The sequence below is a fragment of the Mirounga angustirostris genome, unplaced genomic scaffold (assembly GCF_029215605.1).
Source record: "Mirounga angustirostris isolate CCGP_5_RB_7025 unplaced genomic scaffold, mMirAng1.0.hap1 SCAF_215, whole genome shotgun sequence".
In the NCBI taxonomy this organism is placed as follows: domain Eukaryota; kingdom Metazoa; phylum Chordata; class Mammalia; order Carnivora; family Phocidae; genus Mirounga; species Mirounga angustirostris.
The window spans coordinates 44,445-65,143 of NW_026991923.1; the positions used below are offsets into that span (position 1 = coordinate 44,445).

Sequence of the window (20,699 nt, forward strand, 5' to 3'; positions counted from 1 at the left end):
GCTTTTTCATAAACATGAAATGAGAATTGTAAGCAATAAGAAAGACATGGACTAACTGGCAGTGTTTCTTTTTTCTTTTTTCAGTCTTACAATTGATGGTGTCTTAGAATGAAATATGGCCTATGGTTAGTTTAGAAAAATTATAAAACAGAGAGAAATGAAAACACATACAGCGCAGAAATCTCTGAGCTTTCACCTGTTTCTCTGCTGTTCTTCAACCTCCCTGTATACCTTCTGCTACTGGAACATTCCGAGGCGCTTCCTGCCCCCATGCTGTTGTCCTTCATCTGGCATAAGCTCTGACTTCTCTGTGTCTCTGTCGCTGTGTCTTCCCGGGTTCCCCACTGTATCCCCAGTGCCTGGCACTTAGCAGACACTCAACAAGTATTGCTTGACTGGATCAAGAGTGTTAAACTGAGGGCGAGCACAGAAGCTGCTCCTTGTCATCCAGGAGAGGGCAGTAGGAAGGACAGGGAGGAGCTCCTAGAGGAAGGCGGCTTGGTCAGCTTTTCAGCAGGTAGAGCTGCTCAGCGGGGGAGCGAGTGCCTCCGTGGTGGGGCGTGCTCAGGCAGTAGCTCGGTGTTGTTGAAGGGTGCTTGCCCTGCATGTCAGGGTCGACCAGGTCATTTGGAAGGCCCCTTCCAACCAGACATCCATGTTTGCGGACTCTTCTCCCGGGTCTGTGGTTCTTTCTCGACTGCAGATAGGGCTTTTACCACTGGATGGCACCAGATGAAGGCTGTGAGGACAGTGCTCATCCAACCACCCACAGTGAGAACACAGTTTTTTCTCTTTTCATTATGGAAGTTTCGTTGATCTGTACAATGTTATGTCAGTTTCAGGTGTGCAGCATCGTGATTCGACAAGTTTGTTCATTACTCAGCACTCACCACGATTAAGTATAGTCACCATCTGTCACGGTACAGTTGTTATGACAATATTCTTGGACTATATTCCGGATGTTGTACTTTTCATCTTTGTGAGTTATTTATATAAGTGGAAGCTTGTAACTCTGAATTCCTTTGACCAATTTCGCCCCCCCCCTTTCCGTCTGGCAACCATCAGTTTGCTCTCGGTGTTTAAGGGTCTATTTTTTTTGTTGGTGTAGAGAACAGATTTTTCATGGCACTTATACCCCAAACACACACTTCAACAACTTCACAGAAACAGTCTTTAACTCGTACAGTATGTAACGCATACTGATTTTTTCTAGTTTACTCTAGCTGACTGCATTTTCTAAGACGGGGATTTGCAAACTATTACACTGATTTTATGACACGGATGGGTCACAATCCACTGTTTGAAAAGCACTGTTTTAGACAACGCAGCCTGTTCAGCCTTGTAAAACTCTGTGGGTCAGTTTTCCTTGACAGTCTGGGCTGTAGCAAGTTGTGTCCCTTAGTGAGTACTTGGTGTGTTTCTGTGTTGAGCTGCTGCCTTGAGCAGCAGTAGGTATGTGCTTCCTTATGGGTGTCTGTGGATGTGGGAATATGGACGTGGGAGATGGCGGGGGGCGTGTTTGTACAGGATTAGCACCTACTGTAGTCCAGGCAGCGGTAAGCCTTGTCAGTGGATATGAAGAGAAGATATATTATCTGTCTGCTTCTGGGAGCTCAGAACCCAGCTGGGTGACATCACATACACATACACACACACACACGAGCGTGCACACCCCCCCACACACACACCCCCTCCCCTCCCCCCCCACACCCCCTACCCCTTTCAGCTTACTCATCAAGCAAATGGAAATGAACTGATGCGCTCAGAATACCACTTAGGACATTCCAGGGTGTAACAGAAGACCAACTCCATTTGGTTTATTTATTACTTTTTTTAATGTAAATTCAATTAGCCAACTTACAGTACATCATTAGATTCAGATGTCGTGTTCAGTAGTTTGTCAGTTTCATATAACACCCAGTGCTCATCACATCACATGCCCTCCTTAGTGCCCATCACCGAATTACTCCATCCCCCCACCCACCACCCCTCCAGCAACCCTCCCGTTTGTTTGCTAGAGTTAAGACTCTCTTACGGTTTTTCTCCATCGCTGATGACTTCCCATTCTGTTTTCCTTCCCTTCCCCTACAGTCCTCTGCCCTGTTTCTTATATTGCACATATGAGTGAAACCATTTGATATTTGACTTTCTCGGATTGACTTATTTCGCTCAGCATAATACCCTCCAGTTCCATCCGTGTGCATGTAAATGGTAAGTATTCATCTTGTCTGTTGGCTGGGTAATAGTCCATTGTGTGTATGTGTGTGTATATATACACACATATATATATGTGTATATATATACACACACATACACACACACACATATATATATATACCACATCTTCTTTATCCATTCATCTGATAAGACATTTGCAAATATCTTCTCCCATTCCGTAGGTTGCCTTTTAGTTTTGCGGACCTTTTCCTTTGCTGTGCAGAAGCTTTTTCTCTTGATGAAGTTGCAATAGTTCATTTTTGCTTTTGCTCCCTCGCCTTTGTAGATGTATGTAGCAAGTAGTCGCTGCGGTTGAGGTCGAAGAACTTCCTGCCTGTGTTCTCCTCTAGGATTTTGATGGATTCCTGTCTCACAGTAAGGTCTTCCATCCATCTTGAGTTTATCTTTGTGTATGGTGCCAAAAAATGGTCCCGTTTTATTCTTCTACATGTGGCTGTCCAGTTTTCCCAGTACCATTTATTGAAGAGACTGTCCTTTTTCCACTGGATATTCTTTCCTGCTTTGTCGAAGATTAGTTGACCATAGAGTTGAGGGTCCATTTCTGGGTTCTGTCTTCTGTTCCGTTGATCCATGTGTCTGTTTTTGTGCCAGAACCATACTGTCTTGATGATTACAGCTTTGTACTCTAGCTTGAAGTCTGGCATTGTGATGCCACTAGCTTTGGTTTTCGTTATCAACATTCCTCTGGCCATTCGGGGTCTTCTCTGGTTCCATACACATTTTAGGATGATTTGTTACAGTCTGTGAAAAAAGTTGATGGTATTTTGATGGGGATCTCATCGAATGGTTCGATTACTCTGTGTAGACATTTTAACAGTGTTTTTCCAATCCATGAGCATGGAACGTTGTTTCATTTCTTTGTGTCTTCCTCAATTTCTTTGCTAAGTGTTGTGTAGTTTTTGGAGTACAGATCCTTTACGTCTTTGGTTAGGTTTATTCTTAGGTATCTTATGGGTTTCAGTGCATTTGTAAATGGGATCGATTCCTTCATTTCTCGTTCTTCTGTCTCATTGTTAGTGTATGGAAATGCAACTCATTTCTGTGCATTGATTTTATATCCTGCTGAATTCTTGTATGAGTTCTAGCAATTTTGGGGTGGTGTTTTGGGTTTTCCACATAAAGTATCATGTCATCTGCAAAGAGTGAGAGTTTGACTTCTTTGCTCAGTCGGATGCCTTTGATTTCTTTTTTGTTGTTTTCTGATTGCTGAGGCTAGGACTTCTCTAGTTGAAGAACTGCGGTGAGAGTGGGCCTCCCTGTCATGTTCCTGACCTTAGAGGAAAAGGTCTCCGTGTTTCCCCATTGAGAATGATATTCGCTGTGGGCTTTTCATAGATGGGTTTTATGTTATTGAGGTATATCCCCTCTACCCCTATACTGTGGAGAGTTTTAATCAAGAAAGGATGCTGCATTTTGTCCGGTGCTTTTTCTGCATCCGTTGAGAGGATCATACGGATCTTGACCTTTCTTTTATTAATGTGAAGTATCACATTGATTTGATTTGCGAATGTGGAACCACCCTTAGAGCCCAGGAATAAATCCCACTTCGTCACGGTGAATACTCCTTTTAATGTGCTGTTGGATCCTATGCGCTAGTATTGTGCTGAGAATTTTTGCATCCATGGGGTCTTTGTCTGTTTTTGGGATCAAGGTCATGCTGGCCTTAGAGAACAAGTTTGGAAGTTTTCCTTCCATTTCTGTTTTTTGAAACAGCCTCAGAAGAATAGGTATTAGTTTTTCTTTGAATGTTTGGTGGAATGCCCCTGGGAAGCCATGTGGCCCTGGACTCTTGTGTGTTGGTAGATTTTTTGATCACTGCTTCAGTTTCCTTGCTGGTTATGGGTCTGTTCAGGTTTTGTATTTCTTCCTGATTCAGTTTTGGTGGCTTACAAGTTTCCAGGAACGCATCCATTTCTTTCAGGTGACCTCATTTGTTGTCCTATAGTTGCTGTGTGTGTTCTTAAGATGGTTTGTGTTTCTTTGGTGTTGGTTGTGATCTCTCCTCTTTCATTCATGACATTATTATTTTGGGTCCTTTCCCCTTTCTTTTGGATAAGTGTGGCTTGAGGTTCATCAAGCTTATTAATAATTTCAAAGAACCGGCTCCTGGTTTCATTGATTGTTCTACTGTTCTTCTGGTTTCTATTTCATTGTTTTCTGCTCTAATCTCTATAATTTCTCTTCTCCTGCTTGGTTTCGGCTTTAGTTGCTGTTCATTCTCCGGCTCCTTTGGGCGTAAGGTTAGCTTGTGTATTGGAGACTTTCTGATTTTTTGAGGAAAGCTTGTATTGCTATGTACTTTCCTCTTAGGACCGCCTTTGCTGGATCCCAAAGGTTTTGAACGGCTGTGTTTTCAGTTTCATTCATTTCCATGAAATCTTTAATTCTTCTTTGATTTCCTGGTTGATGCATTCATTCTTTCGTAGGATGCTCTTTAGCCTCCGAGTGTTTGAGTTCCTTCCCTATTTCCTGTTGTGACTGAGTTCCTGTTTCAAAGCATAGTGGTCTGAAAAGAGGCAGGGAATAATCCCAATCTTTTGGTATCGGTTGAGACCTGATTTGTGCCCCGGTATGGGATCTCTTCTGGAGAATGTTCCATGTGCCCTGTAGAAGAATGTGTATTCTGTTGCTTTAGGATGGCATGCTGTGATGTACCTGTGAAGTCCATCTGGTCCAGTGTGTCATTCAGAGCCCTTGTTTCCTTGTTGATCATCTGCTTAGATGATCTGTGCATTGCTGGGAGTGGGGTGTTGAAGTCCCCTACAGTTATTGTATGATTCTCGTCGTGTTTCCTTCATTTGGTTCTTAATTGGTTTATGTAATTGGCTGCTCAAGTTAGGAGCATATATATTTATAATTGTTAGATCTTCTCGTTGGGTAGGCCCTTGAAGTATGATATAGCATCCTTCTTCATCCCCTAATACAGTCTTTGGTTTAAAATCTAATTTGTCTGATAGGAGGATTGCTACCCCAGCTTTCTTTTGAGGTCCATTCGCGTGATCAATGGATCTCTACCCCCTCACTTTCGATCTGGAGGTGTCTTTAGTTCTACAATGAGTCTCTTGTAGATAGCATATGGATGGGTCTTGCTTTTTTATGCAGTCGGATACCCTGTGTCTTTTTTTTTTTTTTAAATGATGACTTTTTTTTTGAAGATTTTATTTATTCATTTGAGACACAGAGATACAGGGAGAGAGAGAGAGAGCGAGAGAGAGCATGAGCAGGGAGAGAGGCAGAGGGAGAGGGGGAGAAGCAGGCTCCCCGCTGAGCCAGGAGCCCGATGCGGGGCTCGATCCCAGGACCCTGGGATCATGACCTGAGCCGAAGCCAGACGCTTAACCATCTGAGCCCCCCAGGCGCCCCTACCCTGTGTCTTTTGATTGGAGCATTTAGCCCATTTAGATTCCGAGTAACTATTGAGAGAGATGAGTTTAGTACCGTTGTATTACCTGTATAGTCCCTGTTTCTGTAGATCTTTTTCTTTCTGGTCCAGTGTTACTTTTGGGCTCTCTCTTGGCATAGAGGATCCCTTTTAGTATTTCTTTCTTTCTTTTTTTTTTTTTTAAGATTTTATTTATTTGACAGAGAGAGACACAGCGAGAGAGGGAACACAAGCAGGGGGAGTAGGAGAGGAAGAAGCAGGCTTCCCGCGGAGCAGGGAGCCCAGTGCGGGGCTCGATCCCAGGACCCTGGGATCATGACCTGATCTGAAGGCAGATGCTTAGCCGACTGAGCCACCCAAGCGTCCCCCCCTTTAGTATTTCTTGCAGGGCTCGTTTAGTGGTCCCATAGTCTTTCAGTTTCTATTTGTCCAGGAAGCCCTTTAGCTCTCCTTCCATTCTGAATGACAGCCTTGCTGGAGAAAGTATTCTTGGCTGTATGTTTTTCTCATTTAGTACCCTGAATAGATGATGTCAGCCCTTTCTGGCCTCCCAGATCTCTGTGGATAGGTCTGCTGCCAGCCTAATGTTCCTACCCGTCTAGGTCAGGAACCTCTTGTCTTGAGATGCTTTCCGGATTTTCTCTTTATTTCTGAAATTTGCAAGCTTCGCTACTGTATGTCAGGGTGCTGATATATTTTTATTGATTTGGAAACGGGTTCTCTCTACCTCTTGAACTTGTATGCCTGTATCCTTCCCCAGATTAGGAAAGTTCTCAGCTATGATTTGTTCATATATACCTTCTGTCCCTCTTTCTCTCTCTCTCTTTCTCCTCAGGGCCTGCAGTAACTCCTCAGCGGGGAGTCTGCTTGCTTCAGGATTTTTCTTTCCCTCTGCCCCTTCCCCCGCTCACTCTCTAAAATAAATAAATCTTTCAAAACAAAAGGAAGAGATCGAAGGAGGGAGGCAAGATGGTGGCACGGTAGGGGAGCTCGTTTCATCTGGTCCCTTGAATGTAGCTAGATAACTATCAAATCATCCTGGACACCTCTGAATTCAACCTGAGATGTAAGGAAGGAATTGCTGGAATTCTACTAATAGACAAGTGACCACTTTTTGCAAAGTAAGAGGTGCGGAGAAGTGAATCTGCGGGGATATATGGGAAGATCCTCTGCGGGGAGAGGGAGCCTGTGTAAGCCGGCCACAGGCAAGTGATACAGCCCCAGAGCGCAAAATCAGAACCTTTAGAAATCTTCTCCGCTAAGAGATAGCCCTGCCTGAAAGGTGCTCTGGTGGCAAGGTGGGGCAGCATCCAAGGTGGGACAGTGTGACCTCAGGATCCCTGGGGTCACAGGAAGAACAGGGGTGCTTGAGCCGGCAGAGTTCCCAGGCACTGGAGTGGGGAAACTGGTTAGGGTCAGGGAGCAGGGGGGGTTCTCAACTCAGTTTGCCATAAACCACGAACCACGGCTCATCTGGGTGACAGCTATTGTATGCGGGTCCTGCACAGGGCAGACAAGGCGGCGCCCCTCTGCCTTCTCCCAGGAGGATCGGTGCAGGCCCTCACCACAGGAGCCTGCAGACTTTGGCACACACAAAACTGAAGACCGCTTATCCCTGACAGTTTACTGAAGAGAGGGGACCTCGATCTTTTCGCTCCGGGCCTGGAAATCGGGGCGTGGCCATTTTTCTTTTCATCCTCTCAAGTGGCCCAGAGAGCCTTCGGGGAATAGAATCACATAGAGCAACTACAAGCAGTTTACACTGAGCCCGCCCCCCCCCCCCCCCTGCAAGGGGGGGTACAACTCCCCCCAGGCCAAGACACCTGAGGGTCAGCACAGCAGGCCACTCCCCGAGCAAAGCAGCTGGAAGAACAGGGGAAGAAGTTTAGGAGCCCACAGGAGTGCAAAACTCCAGCACTAGGGGAAAACAGTAAATTGAATTCAAAGGTTATTTCATGATTCGTTTATCTTGCAGTTTAAAATTTTCCTTTTCTTTTTTTCTTCCCAACTAGTTTCTTATTTTATCAACTCTTTCATTTTAAGTCGTTTTTGATTGTCATTTTCTACATTTCCATTTTTTAGAGATAGTCTTCAGTTTTGCTTCCTTCTGCTACATTCAATTTTATGTCTGTATATATGTAACCTTGGTGATTTTACACTTCTGGGATTTAGTGTCTTTTAACAAACAGGCCAAAATACACCCAGGATTTCATGGAGGTTTGACCACCTGGGAGATAATATTCTCTCTTCTCCCACCCCCCAGCCACCCCCCACATTTCTTTTTTCTTCTCTTTTTTGGTTTCTGACCTCTTCGGATTTGACTAGTGTGTATTTGCTTGCGTCGTGGTTGATATTTTTTATGTTGCTCTCTTGTTCCTCCATTCTTCTCTGGGCAAAAGGAATAGAAGGAGGAATTCACAACAAAAGAAAGAACCGGAGGATGTACTCTCTGCCATAGATCTAATTGATATGGACACAATTGAGCTGAGCCTAAACCAAGAGTTGGCCGTTCAACTGACTGAGCCACCCAGCTGCCCCTCCATTTGGTTGAAATGGTAAAGACATTTATTAATTCACATGAGGGGCATTTATTAATTCACATTATCCGATGAGGGGCAGAGCAGGCTATAGGCCCACAGGGGCTTCGCATGGTTTTAGGGATGCAGTGTCCTTCCAGTACTTCTCCTTGTCCTAAGGCTGGTTCCCTCAACGGTTGTCAGAAGCCCTTCAGTGGTAATCTGGGCTTCAGCTCCCTGGTTTAGAACACTGAAAGTTTGGTTCCTTGTAGTGTAGACCGGGGAGAGTTTAGGCTACCATAGCATTTTCCAGGTTATAGTGTAGACCAGAAAGTGAAGGCTACTATAACATTTTCTAGGTTGTGGCTGTTGTGTTTCTTTGTTCCTGGTTTTCCCACTAGGACTTGCTTAAAGGGTGTGGAAGGACCGGTTCCTAATCCAGAGCCGGGGGAAATACTTAGGTAGTCGTTCGTGAGTTTTCCGGAACGATCCTGGATCTCCTTTCCTATGGACACAGAACTTCCGGTCGAGCAGAGTTCTCTGACTGGCTCTCACCCGTGGGTTTGCTGAGGGAATAAGTGGTGGCAGGTTTTCTAGGTGAGGGATGAGGTGAGGTTCTGTGCTGTCTAGGGTCTTGGGGAAGGAGGTAGGCGCACGAGTAAAGAAAGGGAAGAAATGGCTGCCGTGGGGACGGTGACGGGCCATGTGTGCGAGCACCAAGACGGATGGCTGAGTCTGCCGACATTTGTAATGGAGTACCAGACGTGCCTCTGTTGGCCTTTTGAGGTAGATGAGCTTTTAGGGATTCACTCTTCAAAAGAGGGAGTTCCAGTGTTCATTCTCTCCAGTGGCGAATGGAAGTGCTCATTTCCCAACATCCTCACCAGCACGGTGTATTAGAAACCTTTTCATCGTGGTTAATCTGATATGTGAAAGATGGTGTCTTCAGTAATGTTACTGTATAATTTTTTTTACCGATTTTCTTTCTTTATTTGACAGAGAGAGACACAGTGAGAGATGGAACACAAGCAGGCTTCCCGAGGAGCAGGGAGCCCGAAGTGGGGCTCGAACCCAGGACCCTGGGATCATGACCTGAGCCAAAGGCAGAGGCTTAACGACTGAGCCACCCGGGTGCCCCCGTCATTTTATTTTATATTCCTCTTATTTTGGGGGGTGAAGTTGAAGATCGTTTTTATATGTTTAAGAGCCATTTATATTATCTTTTACAGTGAACTGTCTGGTCAAGTAAGGAATTCCTTTCTTGACCTTAGTAAAATGATAGTAACACTGTTAGGCTCTGAAGTCCTTTCTATCAAGGCAGTGAAGGGATTTGAGATGGGAGGGTGACTTAGTCAGATTGAGAAAGTGACCAAATGACCACAGTCCTTGGGCATGCAGGGAATCCTCACCCTAAAGATGGAGCCTATGGGTAGATTCTGTAAGAAATGGAAAGAAAGTGCAAAGTGGTGGTTCCTGAGAATAAGGACATGGACCTTACTTGGAGCTGAGGGTGAACCCAGGCATCAGGGAGATGGGGCCAGGCCTGGCTAAGAGGCCTGAAATCCTCTCTCCCAGGCTCCTGAGGCAGCTTTCCTAACCAGGGCTACAGAGGTGGGAACCCAAGTTGGGGCCCTGGGAGCTAGACGCCCCAGGCAGGGTGTCAGCCGGCCTTCCTTCCTTCTTCCTCTGCATGGGCTGGCATCTCCAGACCGGACCCCCTAGGAGAGGGCTTCCCAGGCAACATGTGGTGAGCATCTTTAAAGTTTTGTTCCAATAATCTCTCTGTTGTGGACGATATTCTATAACATACATGAAAAATGATTTCCTAGAAAGATAAAATGCAAGAGACACATCAAATAGAAGCTCAAGTTATTTATGAGGAGAATCAATAGACGTAGAATTCCTATGTCACATTGCAGTAAGTTTCTAAATGCTACTGAAATTTTGTTCTTAAAGTAGTTATACTTTAAGCAACAGGGCTTTAGAACAGATATTATCTTCCATTTCCCCCACTTAGAACAGATACTGTTTTCCATTTTCCCCCCTTTTATTCCTCATCGCCTTCACTCCAGCTCCCCAACCCACAGCTGAACCAGTCCATTTATTCGGCAACGTTTGCTCATGCCTTCCCCTCCCGCAGACGGTCTATGAGGCCACTTTATAAACAGGGGCTCTTACCCACACAGGATGGAGAGGAAGGGAACGTGGTGGAAATACGGCTTTTCTTTTCTTTTTTTTTTTTTTTTTTTGCTTTGACATTTATCTGCCCCATTTCCTGACCCCAGAATCTTATTTTCGTCATGATCTCGCATTGTTGAGTTTTCACAGAGTCTTGAGAGGCTTACACCTAACCAAGAGAAAGTACATTTCCAAGAGGAACATTTAGATCTGATTTTTCATGTAAAACCCTTGTCTTTCTTATGTAAAATTATGGGACTTTTTTTTTTTTTAAGATGGTTAATTCCACCATCAAGTAGATTGTACTTACTTGAGTTCAAACAGCTTTTTAAAAAAAAAAAACTGGGTGTTACACGCAAATCATGAATCATGGAACGCTGTATCAAAAACTACTGAAGCACTATATGGTGATTAACATAACCGAAAACAAAAAACAAGAGAATGTGAAAGTCACTCTTTCTCCCATGAAGTCCACAGATAAACCGCTGACCCCAAAGAAGAGCAGAAGAGTCCTCATTGGCTCTTCTCCTGGGCTGGGCTCTGCAGGGATGATTTCCAACCTGACTGAGCGATAGCTTGTCTCTGTCTCTCGGGATATTTTGCTCGAGTCCATGGCATCAGCCAGCTGCTGAAGGCATTTCTACGGAAGACAGAATGTCATTATCAAATTCTAAATCTTGGGGCTGGGGTAGATACCACCTTCTGGAGATTAAAGGTAAATGAAAATTCCCCTTCTTCTTTCCCGAATTGTTTCATTCGTGAAGGTGCCCGCCTGGTTCAAAAATGTTAAAAATATATTCAGAAGGAATGCAGTGACTGCCTGTCTCGCGCCCCTGTCCCCAGCTGCTTGCACCTGCTGCCACCCTCAGCCACATACGTGATGTCCCCAGGGCCTCGCTGAAGGATAGGTGCCTGGCTTCCCATCCTTTGCTGTTGCAACAGGGGTTATGATAAAAAAAAGTCCTTGTAGACATGTCCTCAGCACGTGTGGAAGAGCCCTGCCAGTGGAATTGTGAGACCCAGAGCCCCTGCATCTGCCATATTGACGATAAGGAAGAGGTTTCCTTTTTTATTATGTTATGTTACTCACCATTCATTACACCATTAGTTTTTGATGTAGCGTTCCGTGATTCATTGTTTGTGCATCACACCCAGTGCTCCGTGCAGAACGTGCCTTCCCCAATATCCATCACCAGGCTACACCATCCTCTCACCTCGCTCTCCTCTAGAACCCTCAGTTTGTTTTTCAGAGTCCATAGTCTCTCATGGTTCATCTCCCCCTCCCATTTCCCCACCTTCATTCTTCCCCTCCTGCTATCTTCTTTTTTTTTTTAACATATAATGTATTATTTCTTTCAGACGTACAGATCTGTGATGCAACAGTCTTACACAATTCACAGCGCTCACCATAGCACATACCCTCCCCAATGCCTTATCACCCAGCCACCCCATCCCTCCCACCCCCCACCACTCCAGCAACCCTGAGTTTGTTTCCTGAGATTAAGAATTCTTCGTATCAGTGAGGTCATACGATACATGTCTTTCTCTGATTGACTGATTTCGCTCAGCATAACACCCTCCAGTTCCATCCATGTCTGATAACGATGATTTTATGGTCGTCATGACAGTGTCCTCGGTACGGTTTGAGGATGTGCAAGGCTGGGTGATGGTGATATGAAACAAAGGCCTTTTGTAGCTGTTCCCTGATTTGGTCCCTCACCTGCTCTGTTAGGGGGCAAGAACAGGTGTATGTAACTACGCTCATTGACGGGAAAGGCGACGGGTCTGGTTAGTGGCAGAACCAGGACAATAGGACTGCAGCTCCTGCAAGTCCGGGTTCCTTCCCTGTTCTCTACACAGGGCCTTGTGCTTGTTCAGGGGAATCTTTGCGGTCTGTCGATTCACGGTGTGTGTGTACCTCAGGCCCCACGTCTGTGTCCCGTGTCATAAGTCATAAAGGCACAGCCACGGCGCTTACTAGGGCAGGTCCTGCTGGGAGAGTCTCCCGTGTATGTATTTCCTCAGGAATCCTCACAACCCCGTGAGGTGCTATCACTTTCTCTACTGTGCAGACGAGGAACGCTTGGCCCGGGGAGGTGAGTGACTTCCAGCGCCTCACAGCAGACACGTGGTGGAGCTGGGATCGGAAGCCCATTCCCCGGCTCCAGAGTGCCGGCCCTTTCCCCCCACCGTGCTCTCCTCTCACAGAAAAAGTAGTAGTACCACAAGCTGGTGCTCGCCCTCACAGTGTGGGGTGCTTTGTGATATTTGCTCTTGTATCCTATTTGATCCCCTAAATGCTGGTTCCCCCCCCGCCCCCCCCCCACAGTGGTTTCCTGACCCTCCCTAATCTGTCTCAGTCTGGGTTTTGGAAAAGTCTGTTAGGTTCTACTTCCCCAGCACCTCTCAGTGCGTCCCCACCTCTCAGTGTCCATCCCCGTGGCGGCTGCCCCAGTTCAGGCTCCCCATGACTTCTTCCCTGGACCTTCTTCCTGGATGGCTGTGAGATCCTCCTAACTTTTGTCCTCCGTCCGTTCTCCATGCGGAGACCAAAGTCACCTAAAAAATACATTTCTGACCATAGTGTTCGTAATTTAAGGCGCTAAGTCCACCTTTGCTGTTTGGGGCCTAGTGTTCAGTCCATGAAGATGGTCGGTCAATGTATGAGGGAATGCAGAATTAGAAAACGTACTGTGTATTTGTCCTCAGGATGAAGATCTTCTCCCAGGTAAGTATTCTGAGGTCGACTTTCCAATGATAGTCACGAGAAAGCCGCACAGCACCACCGAACCTCACTGTGGGGTTGCTCACAAGGTCCTCGATCTTGGGACGAGCACGTGGCCCTGCAATGCTCTATGAATGGAGAACACACAGGATGGACGTGCCATGCACACACGTGCTTTGGTCAGACTGAACTCCCCTTTTGACCCCACTATTGGGGAAAAAAAGAAGCAAAAGCTGTGGAAAACTCACACTTTCATATGTCTGCCAGCCTAAAGAGTAGGTCCAGTACAGCCACCTGCCCCAAAGACGTTGAAAGATGTGCCCCAGATAACGGGGCACATGACAGTCACCTGCAGGAGCTCTCAGAACCACCCGTCGTTCCTGTTGCAGCAGCCTGATGGTCTACCAATTCCGGTCTGTTCTGTCATTTCATAATCGATCATGTTTCCTGTCAAGCATTAAAGCAGCCCCAAAGAAACCTGGAGAAGAATCGGCTCCCAAATCCAAAGGGAGAAAGGCTTTTTCAAAAGCTATTCAAAATTAAACTAAAAGTCGTCCCAAGGCGTTTCCACAATTCTTTCCTCGCAGTTCCCAATTTCTCAATGTCAAGGTCTTGGGCAGTCCGGTCCACAGGGGCCCGGCTTTGGAGACAGCGGCACCTCTACAGTGCCTGGATGGACGCCCGAACCTCGTAGGCGGATCCGATGGGCTCTGATGGCCCCTTACTTATTTAGTGCCATGAGGCACTGGGAGGTGGAGGGTCTGCAGCGGCGGGGCGACCCGGAAAGCCTGAGGCCATCGCCCGCAGAGCACAGCGTCCGCTCGGCCTGGGGCTCACTGGTTCCCGGAGTTTTCAGCCAGGGCAAAGCCCGGGGGAGGGCAGGGGAAGGCTCGGGTCCAGTGCGCCCAGGGCGATGCTGGGTGGGGCCTGGACAGAGGGCGACGGGGACAGCCGACCCACCCAGCTGCTCCCCAGGGGCTCGGGCAGCGGCACCGAGCCGGGCTCCAGGTCTTGGCGTGGCGCAGCCCCAGGCCCAGACCCCGAGGCCTGATGTGGGGCGGCGGCAAGGGACAGAGCGCGCGACCAGGAGAGCAGCCGGCCCTCCCGCGCCCGAGCCTGGTCTGGGCTCCTGCCGATCCGGATCGACGCGCTCGCCTGCCCACGGTCTGGTTGGTCAGCTGCTTCATGCAGCTGGATTGCTTCTTGCTGGCGGCGGCGGCGGGGGCCGGCACGGCCAGGGCCGGGCAGCTCGAGGAATCGCCCGGGGGGAGGGGGGCCGACGTCGCTTCATGTCCACCCGAGGCGGCAGTGGAAGCGGCTGTGGGCCCGGCGCCCCCCCCCTCGCCGCCTCTCATCCAGTGGCGCGGCAGGTCGGGGCCTTGGGAGGCCAGACCCGGGACGCGGTACCCAGCCCGTCCTCCACCCAGGGCGGGAACCCCGGGGCCGCCCTGTGCAGGGCCCGGAGGCCCCCTCTCGGGCACCGCCACCGCCGCCCGCGACCCCCTGCCGGGTCCAGCCGCACACCTCCGCGAGGCAGCGGATGCGCGCAGCGCACGGAGCCACCGGTGAACCGCCAAACCCCGGTGTGGGACGCACTGTCCCCGCAGAGCTGGCAGGGCACGGAAGGACGGAACACTCTGGAGCCTCTGGAGGCTGGAAATGCCCAAAGTCTCCTTGAGGGCCGTGCCTCTGCGCAGGTGTAGATATTTGTCAAATGCACCTAGGATCTGCTCTCCTAGGTGAATGGATGCATTGCATGCATTGCATGCATTGCATGCATTTCCTGGGGGAAAGTCCAGGGCCAGATGCATTTTCTGTGGGCGGGCACCTGGGGGCAGTCAGGCAGGAGCACTCGCTAGGGGCCCACCCAGGACAGCCAGGAAGCGGGGAACAGGGGAAGGGGCCCAGCCCTGCGTGGGAAGTCGTGGGGCTGAGCGTCTGGGACCGGGACCGGTGGCCAGAGTCGGCCCTGGGAAGGCCCAAGGTCTCGGGCTTTCCTAGCAACGTGGCCTGCGCAGGGGAGGCGCGTGCCGGGCCCGCGCAGGCGTTGCCTAGAAACGCCTGTTGTCTTCTGATTCTTAGCCTGGCGCAAGCAGGCGTTCTGGGACACTTGGCGGGGTAGTCCGACTGCGCTGGACGCTTTTCCACAGCGGACCGCGACAGTTATATGACCCGCGAAGATGTGCTCCTGGGTTGGTGGCCTGGGCTCTGGCCTAGGCCATTCCCAGGGAGGAGTGGATGGCAGTGAGACTTCCTTGACCGGCTCCAACTCGGATCTCACCATGGACTTTGGTGATGTCATATCATCTCAGACAGAAATCAATAGACTCCTCAATGAGATCCAAAGACTGGAGGCTGATCTTACACTTTGGAAACATTTGTCCAAGGGACCGAATAGCTCAGACTCCAATGCCATCTGGAAACTGAAGAGCACCATCAGGGACCTAGAAGAGAGGCGGATGAGGGAGATCGAGGAACATCAACTCGGAGTTGCGATACTGCACAGTGTCCATCAAGAAAAACTGGCCGACATCACTGACAGGCACCGCAAACAACTCCTCGAGTATGAAAGACGGATAGAAGACCTGCAACATCAAGAGTCTGCCAGTCATGGGAAAGATGACTTACTTCAAGAAAGGGAAACTGAGCTTAGAAGGTTGAAGCAACAACTTGCAGAAATGGAGCGGCTGAATGACCGTTTAAACAACGTTGCTTCTGATCTCAGAGCAGAAAACCAAAAGTTGGTTTTGGCGCTCCAGGATGTAAGACATCAGCTGGAAGAATCTATTCTCCGGAACAACGAGGATTCTCTGGAAAACAACACTGCTGTGAGGGCTTTAAAAATAGAAAAAGGACGGTTAATAGCAAAATTGGCTCGGGCGGAAAAGAAGCTGTTGGAGGAAACAAACAAGGATGAGCAAACTATCAAAGATTTGTCCCCTTTAGAGCATGTGCATTGCATTCAACACAGTCAAGAGAAAGACCTGGAAATAGTACACCTCAAAAAGAGGATCGAGCAGATGGACGCCGACCATACAGAAACGAAGGAAATGCTGTCCTCTGCTCTGGAGGAGCAGAAGCGATTGACACAACTCGTTAAAGAGAAAGAGATGTATATTGAAGAACTTACAGGAAGTCCAGAGCTTCAGGAGGAATTCGGTCAGTCTACCCAAACCTTCAGAAGTAATGACATTTCCCAGCCATCCGTGGAGGACAAAGACAGGTGTCTCCCATCCGTGACAGGCGAAAATCCTCATCTGAGAGAAGAACTGGAGAGCCTAGGACAACAGAGTCGCTCTGTTCCTGCGCTCGACCCTAAAATCCTAGACGAGATCGTAGAACTGGAGTGTGAGGTGTTTCAACTCCAGGAGTTAAAGGATGATCTCGAGGAGGAAATCAGAGAGCAGCAGAAGATCATTCACAACCAGCAGCAGGGGAAGATAGGACTGCTTCATTCTTTACAAGAGCAGAAGCAGAAAGTGGAGCAGCTCCAATACCAGCAGGAGCAGATGAATATTGAACACGCTCAGCTCCTTTCAGCGAAAGACGAGGAGATTCAGCATTTGCAGGACACGATAGACCAAATGAAAGCCCGGTTGCCTGACAAAAGCCAGCACATTCCGACAGAAGACTGTGATGATGTGGAAGTCCCAACCAGTCAGCCTCTTCCCAGACAAAACGCAAGTGAAAAGCTTGATTCACGTGAAGCCGAAACTCAAATATCAGTCCTAGGAATCAAAGAACACGAACTGGAGATGAAGCTTCTAACTGAACAGAACATCCGACTGACGGAACAGATCGATCGGCTCTCCAAAGAGGAGATTGGTAAACTAACTCAGATTATCCAGCAGAAAGACTTGGAGATTCAGGGTCTTTCCAGCAGGATCTCTGCGGCTTCTCACAGCCAGAACGGGGACGTGGAGCGACTTCAGCGGCAATTGCAAGAGTACGCTTGGAAAAGCGAACAGGTCTTGGCGGTCTTAAATGAGAAAACGAGGGAGAACAGCAATCTGAGGACAGAGTATGACAAAATGGCGGATAGGATGGCTGCCACAGAAGCAGACCTCCGGCGGATGCAAGAGGAAAATCAAAAACTGTCCACTAGAATGGACAGTAGTGGTCAGGAGATGTTTAGAGAAACGATTCAGAATTTATCACACATCGTTCGAGAAAAAGACCTCGAAGTGGATGCGTTAAGTCAGAAATGTCAGACTTTATTGACACTCCTGCAACCCTCCAGCCCTGGTAATGAGGTTCGAGGCGTTCATATGGATCAGTTCAAGCAGCTTCTACAGGAACGGGACACATTAAAACAGCGAGTGAAGATCATGGAAGAGTGGAAACAGCAGGTGATGACCACAGTCCAAAATATGAAGCGTGAGTCACCCCAGCTTGAGAGAGAGCTGGCACAACTCCAGGCGCGGGCTTTCACCAGCAGCGAGAAGGATTCTGAACTACCGACGACCTCTAGTGACCTGATGCAGACGTACAAAGGCAATGAAATAAAATTACAACATTTAGAGAAGGAACTGGCACAAATTCAGCTCAGCATCGGGGAGCTTTGCAATGCCAAGGATCTCCTTCTAGGGAAACTGGACGTGATTTTCCTCGAGCCCTCCCCCGACTGCTCAGAGTCAGCGGACTCTCTGGAGCCCGTGAAATCTGACAGAGTGGGTGAGGCTTCTGAGTTGCTCCAAGTGGAGGTAGAAGAGCTGAGAAAATCAATGCAAGAAAAAGATAGGATGATTCGAACCCTCCAGGAAGATAAGCAGAGATGGACTGATTCAGTGGCTGCCACGTGGGAAGGAGAAGGCCCAGAACAGGAACACAGGGATTCCGACATCGAGCAGCTGAAGGAGAAACAGGCCGTTCTACAAAACTTCATTCGGGATCAGGAGCTCCGAATCCAAGCGAAAAGTGAGGACTTGCTTTCTTTGCAGGAGAACTTCCGTAGCCAAGTGAGTGAAAATGAACTTTTGAGGCAGACGGTCACCAATCTGAAGGAGAGAATAGCAGAGTTGGAAATGGATGTGTGTCAACCGAGAGAGGAAAATGCAAAAGTCGAGGAAAACTCTCGAGAAAAGGCAGTGGGAGATGAGGCACTGCAAGAGACAGATAGGCTGCTTTCAGTGATGCGGAGAGAGGAGGAATCCCAGGGTGCTGCGATGAAAGAGAAGGCACTTGCTTTGGAGCAACTATCGCAAGAGAGAGAAGAGCACGAGACCGGGGTATTGAACCGGCCGGTCAGTGCAGTTCCATCAATGCAGGGAAAGACAGTTCTGTGCCAACAGGGGAGAGATGAAGTCCTGTTGGCCCTGACACAGAAACAAATGGAAACCTGTGCCCTCCAGAAGGAGGTTCGCCATTTACGTGAGAGCGAATTACGCCTAACCCAGGAGCTGGAGAGACGGCGACACCTCGCTCTAGAAGCCGAAGACGCTCATCGCCGGGAAGCTCTGGCCTCAGAAGACAAAGTGGCTCAACTCAGGAAGGAAGTGACGGTCTTGCAGGGAAGACTCGTTTTGTCTTCCACTGCCATGGAAAATGCCAGCCGAGGAGCCAGTCTGCAGGTAGAGTCGCTGCAGGAGCAACTGCACGTGGTGACCCAGCAGAAAGAGGACACTGCGCTCCAGCTTGCTGCCTCGCAGGAAGAAGGAAGGCAGTATGGTCACATCCTAGCTGACCTCAAGTTGGAACTCGCCGAATGGATGGAAAAGGCAGACAGCCTCGAAGGAAAACTGAAGTCATTGCAGGGACGATTACATAAAACAAATGCTGACTTGGAGCTGAAGGAAGACCAACTCCAAGAATTCCAGAAACAGAATGAGGTCCAGCAGGAAATCCTGGAGGACACACAGAAGAAACTGATGAACTTAGTCAGTAAGTCCGAAGGAATGGTGGACAAAACCCTACTAAGGAGACTCTTCCTGGGATCTTTCCAAGCCCCTGACGCTGAACGGCAGGAAGCCTTAAGGTTGATGGGAAGCATGCTGGGGATCCGAGAAGACCAGATGCGGCAGCTGTTCAGTGAAGGGCCAGGTGGTGGTACCAGCTGGATGAGTCGGGGGCCTGGATCCAAAAGCGCCCCCAACACACATGTGAAGCCAAATCACCGACCTATGGCCAAGAATTCTTTTTCAGGGCTTTTCGTCCAGTTTCTAGAAGCGGAATCTCATTCAGCTTTGCCACCACCAAAGCCCTCTGCTCATGACGTGAAGCCCCCAGATCCCGGAGGAAGGGGAAAACTGGCTATGAAACAAGGCCCAGCACGTCTGAACACTACCCTAGCATCCACATCCCGGAAAAAAGATGTGAAGCCCCGCACCACAACGGTGTCTCTTATTACCCCACCTGGACCGGAAGCGGATGGATCGGAGCACCTTCTTCTAAATGCCGTCACTGATGCTTTGCCCACGTACGCACCCCAAATACTGTCACCTGCGGAGAAGGTTGGAATGGCGGCCAAAGGCCTCTCAAAGAAATAGAGGATTCTCAAGCCAGAGATGAGACAGTGCTCGGAAGACCCCAAGTCACTCTGTGTGTTTACCTAATCCCAAAATGTCCTTTTGCAAAACGTAATATATTTGCAGTCTTGCTTTCAGCTTAATAAAAATATTCTTTTATGAGTTAACAAAAAAAGGCATCTTTTAATGACTGCAGAGGTATTCACCAAACTGAAAATGGTGGGTATTTCTTATGAGAGTAGACACTGGTGGGGTTGGGGGCTGCGGTCAATGGTACTTCCAGTATTGTTTGTAATGCTTTGATGTTTTCATAAGGAGCATGTATATACATATACCTTTGGTAAGGAAAACATCCACTCGTTTTAATGTTCCCAACTTATCAAATACATGAGCACCCACGCCTTGTTGGAGAAACTGGGTGTATAGCATGAAAGTTTAAGATGAATACATTTTTTTAAAAAATGCGAGTTTGATTTTCCCAGTTATGTCCCATTTCTCTTTCTCCTTTTTTATTTTTAATTGTTTTTTCCATTTCATTTTATGTTGCCTGGGAATCTACTTCATGGGTAACCTGATTTATCTCAGGCCTTTAGAAATATATGTATATTTGTCTTTTTGGGCGTATAGTATTCTATGACTTGCTTTTAAAAAAAAAAAATCACTCTGCCTTCGAGATCTTTACAAATGTGAATGAATTCCAATTCATTCTTTAAAAGGAAATGCAGGCCTTTGTGGATATACCCTAAATTACCGAACTAGCTCCTACTGATCAGTATTTAATCAGTTTTTACTTCAAATGTCCATGGTCAACTCCCTTGTTCCTTTCCTCAGAAGCCACTCCAAATCTTCGTTTGCAGTGCCAGGCTCATTACTCCACTATACTCTGGAAACCATCCACTCAAACTTCTTTTCTTCTCCTTCTCCTTCTCCTTCTCCTCTCTCCTTCTCCTTCTCCTTCTCCTTCTCCTTCTCCTTCTTCTCCTTCTCCTTCTCCTTCTCCTTCTCCTTCTTCTTCCTTCTCCCTCTTCTTCTTCTTCTTCTTCTTCTTCTTCTTCTTCTTCTTCTTCTTCTTCTTCTTCTTCTTCTTCTTCTTTTTAACGATTTTATTTATTTATTTGACAGAGCAGGAGAGCACAGGCAGGGCGGGTGGCAGAGGGCGAAGGAGAAGCAGGCCCCTTGCTGAGCAGGGAGCCTGA

The 20,699-nt window shown here is 48.0% G+C and overlaps 1 protein-coding gene across 9 annotated transcripts in view; it reads left to right on the forward strand.

The window, feature by feature from the left end:
• LOC123842661 (thyroid receptor-interacting protein 11-like) overlaps positions 1–20,392 on the forward strand; it is a 36,170-nt gene extending 15,778 nt beyond the window's left edge. For 3 of the 9 annotated variants that reach the window (XM_064583955.1, XM_064583954.1, XM_064583959.1), the window contains 3 exons: positions 2,092–2,211; positions 8,020–8,175; positions 9,136–20,392. In XM_064583955.1, the coding sequence (XP_064440025.1) occupies positions 15,220–19,524 (4,305 nt within the window). In that variant the 5' untranslated portion in view covers positions 2,092–2,211; positions 8,020–8,175; positions 9,136–15,219 and the 3' untranslated portion in view covers positions 19,525–20,392. The remainder of the gene's footprint in view (positions 1–2,091; positions 2,212–8,019; positions 8,176–9,135) is intronic. The other 6 variants (XM_064583957.1, XM_064583961.1, XM_064583960.1 and 3 more) reach the window with 4 other exon arrangements.
• Positions 20,393–20,699: the final 307 nt, after the last annotated feature.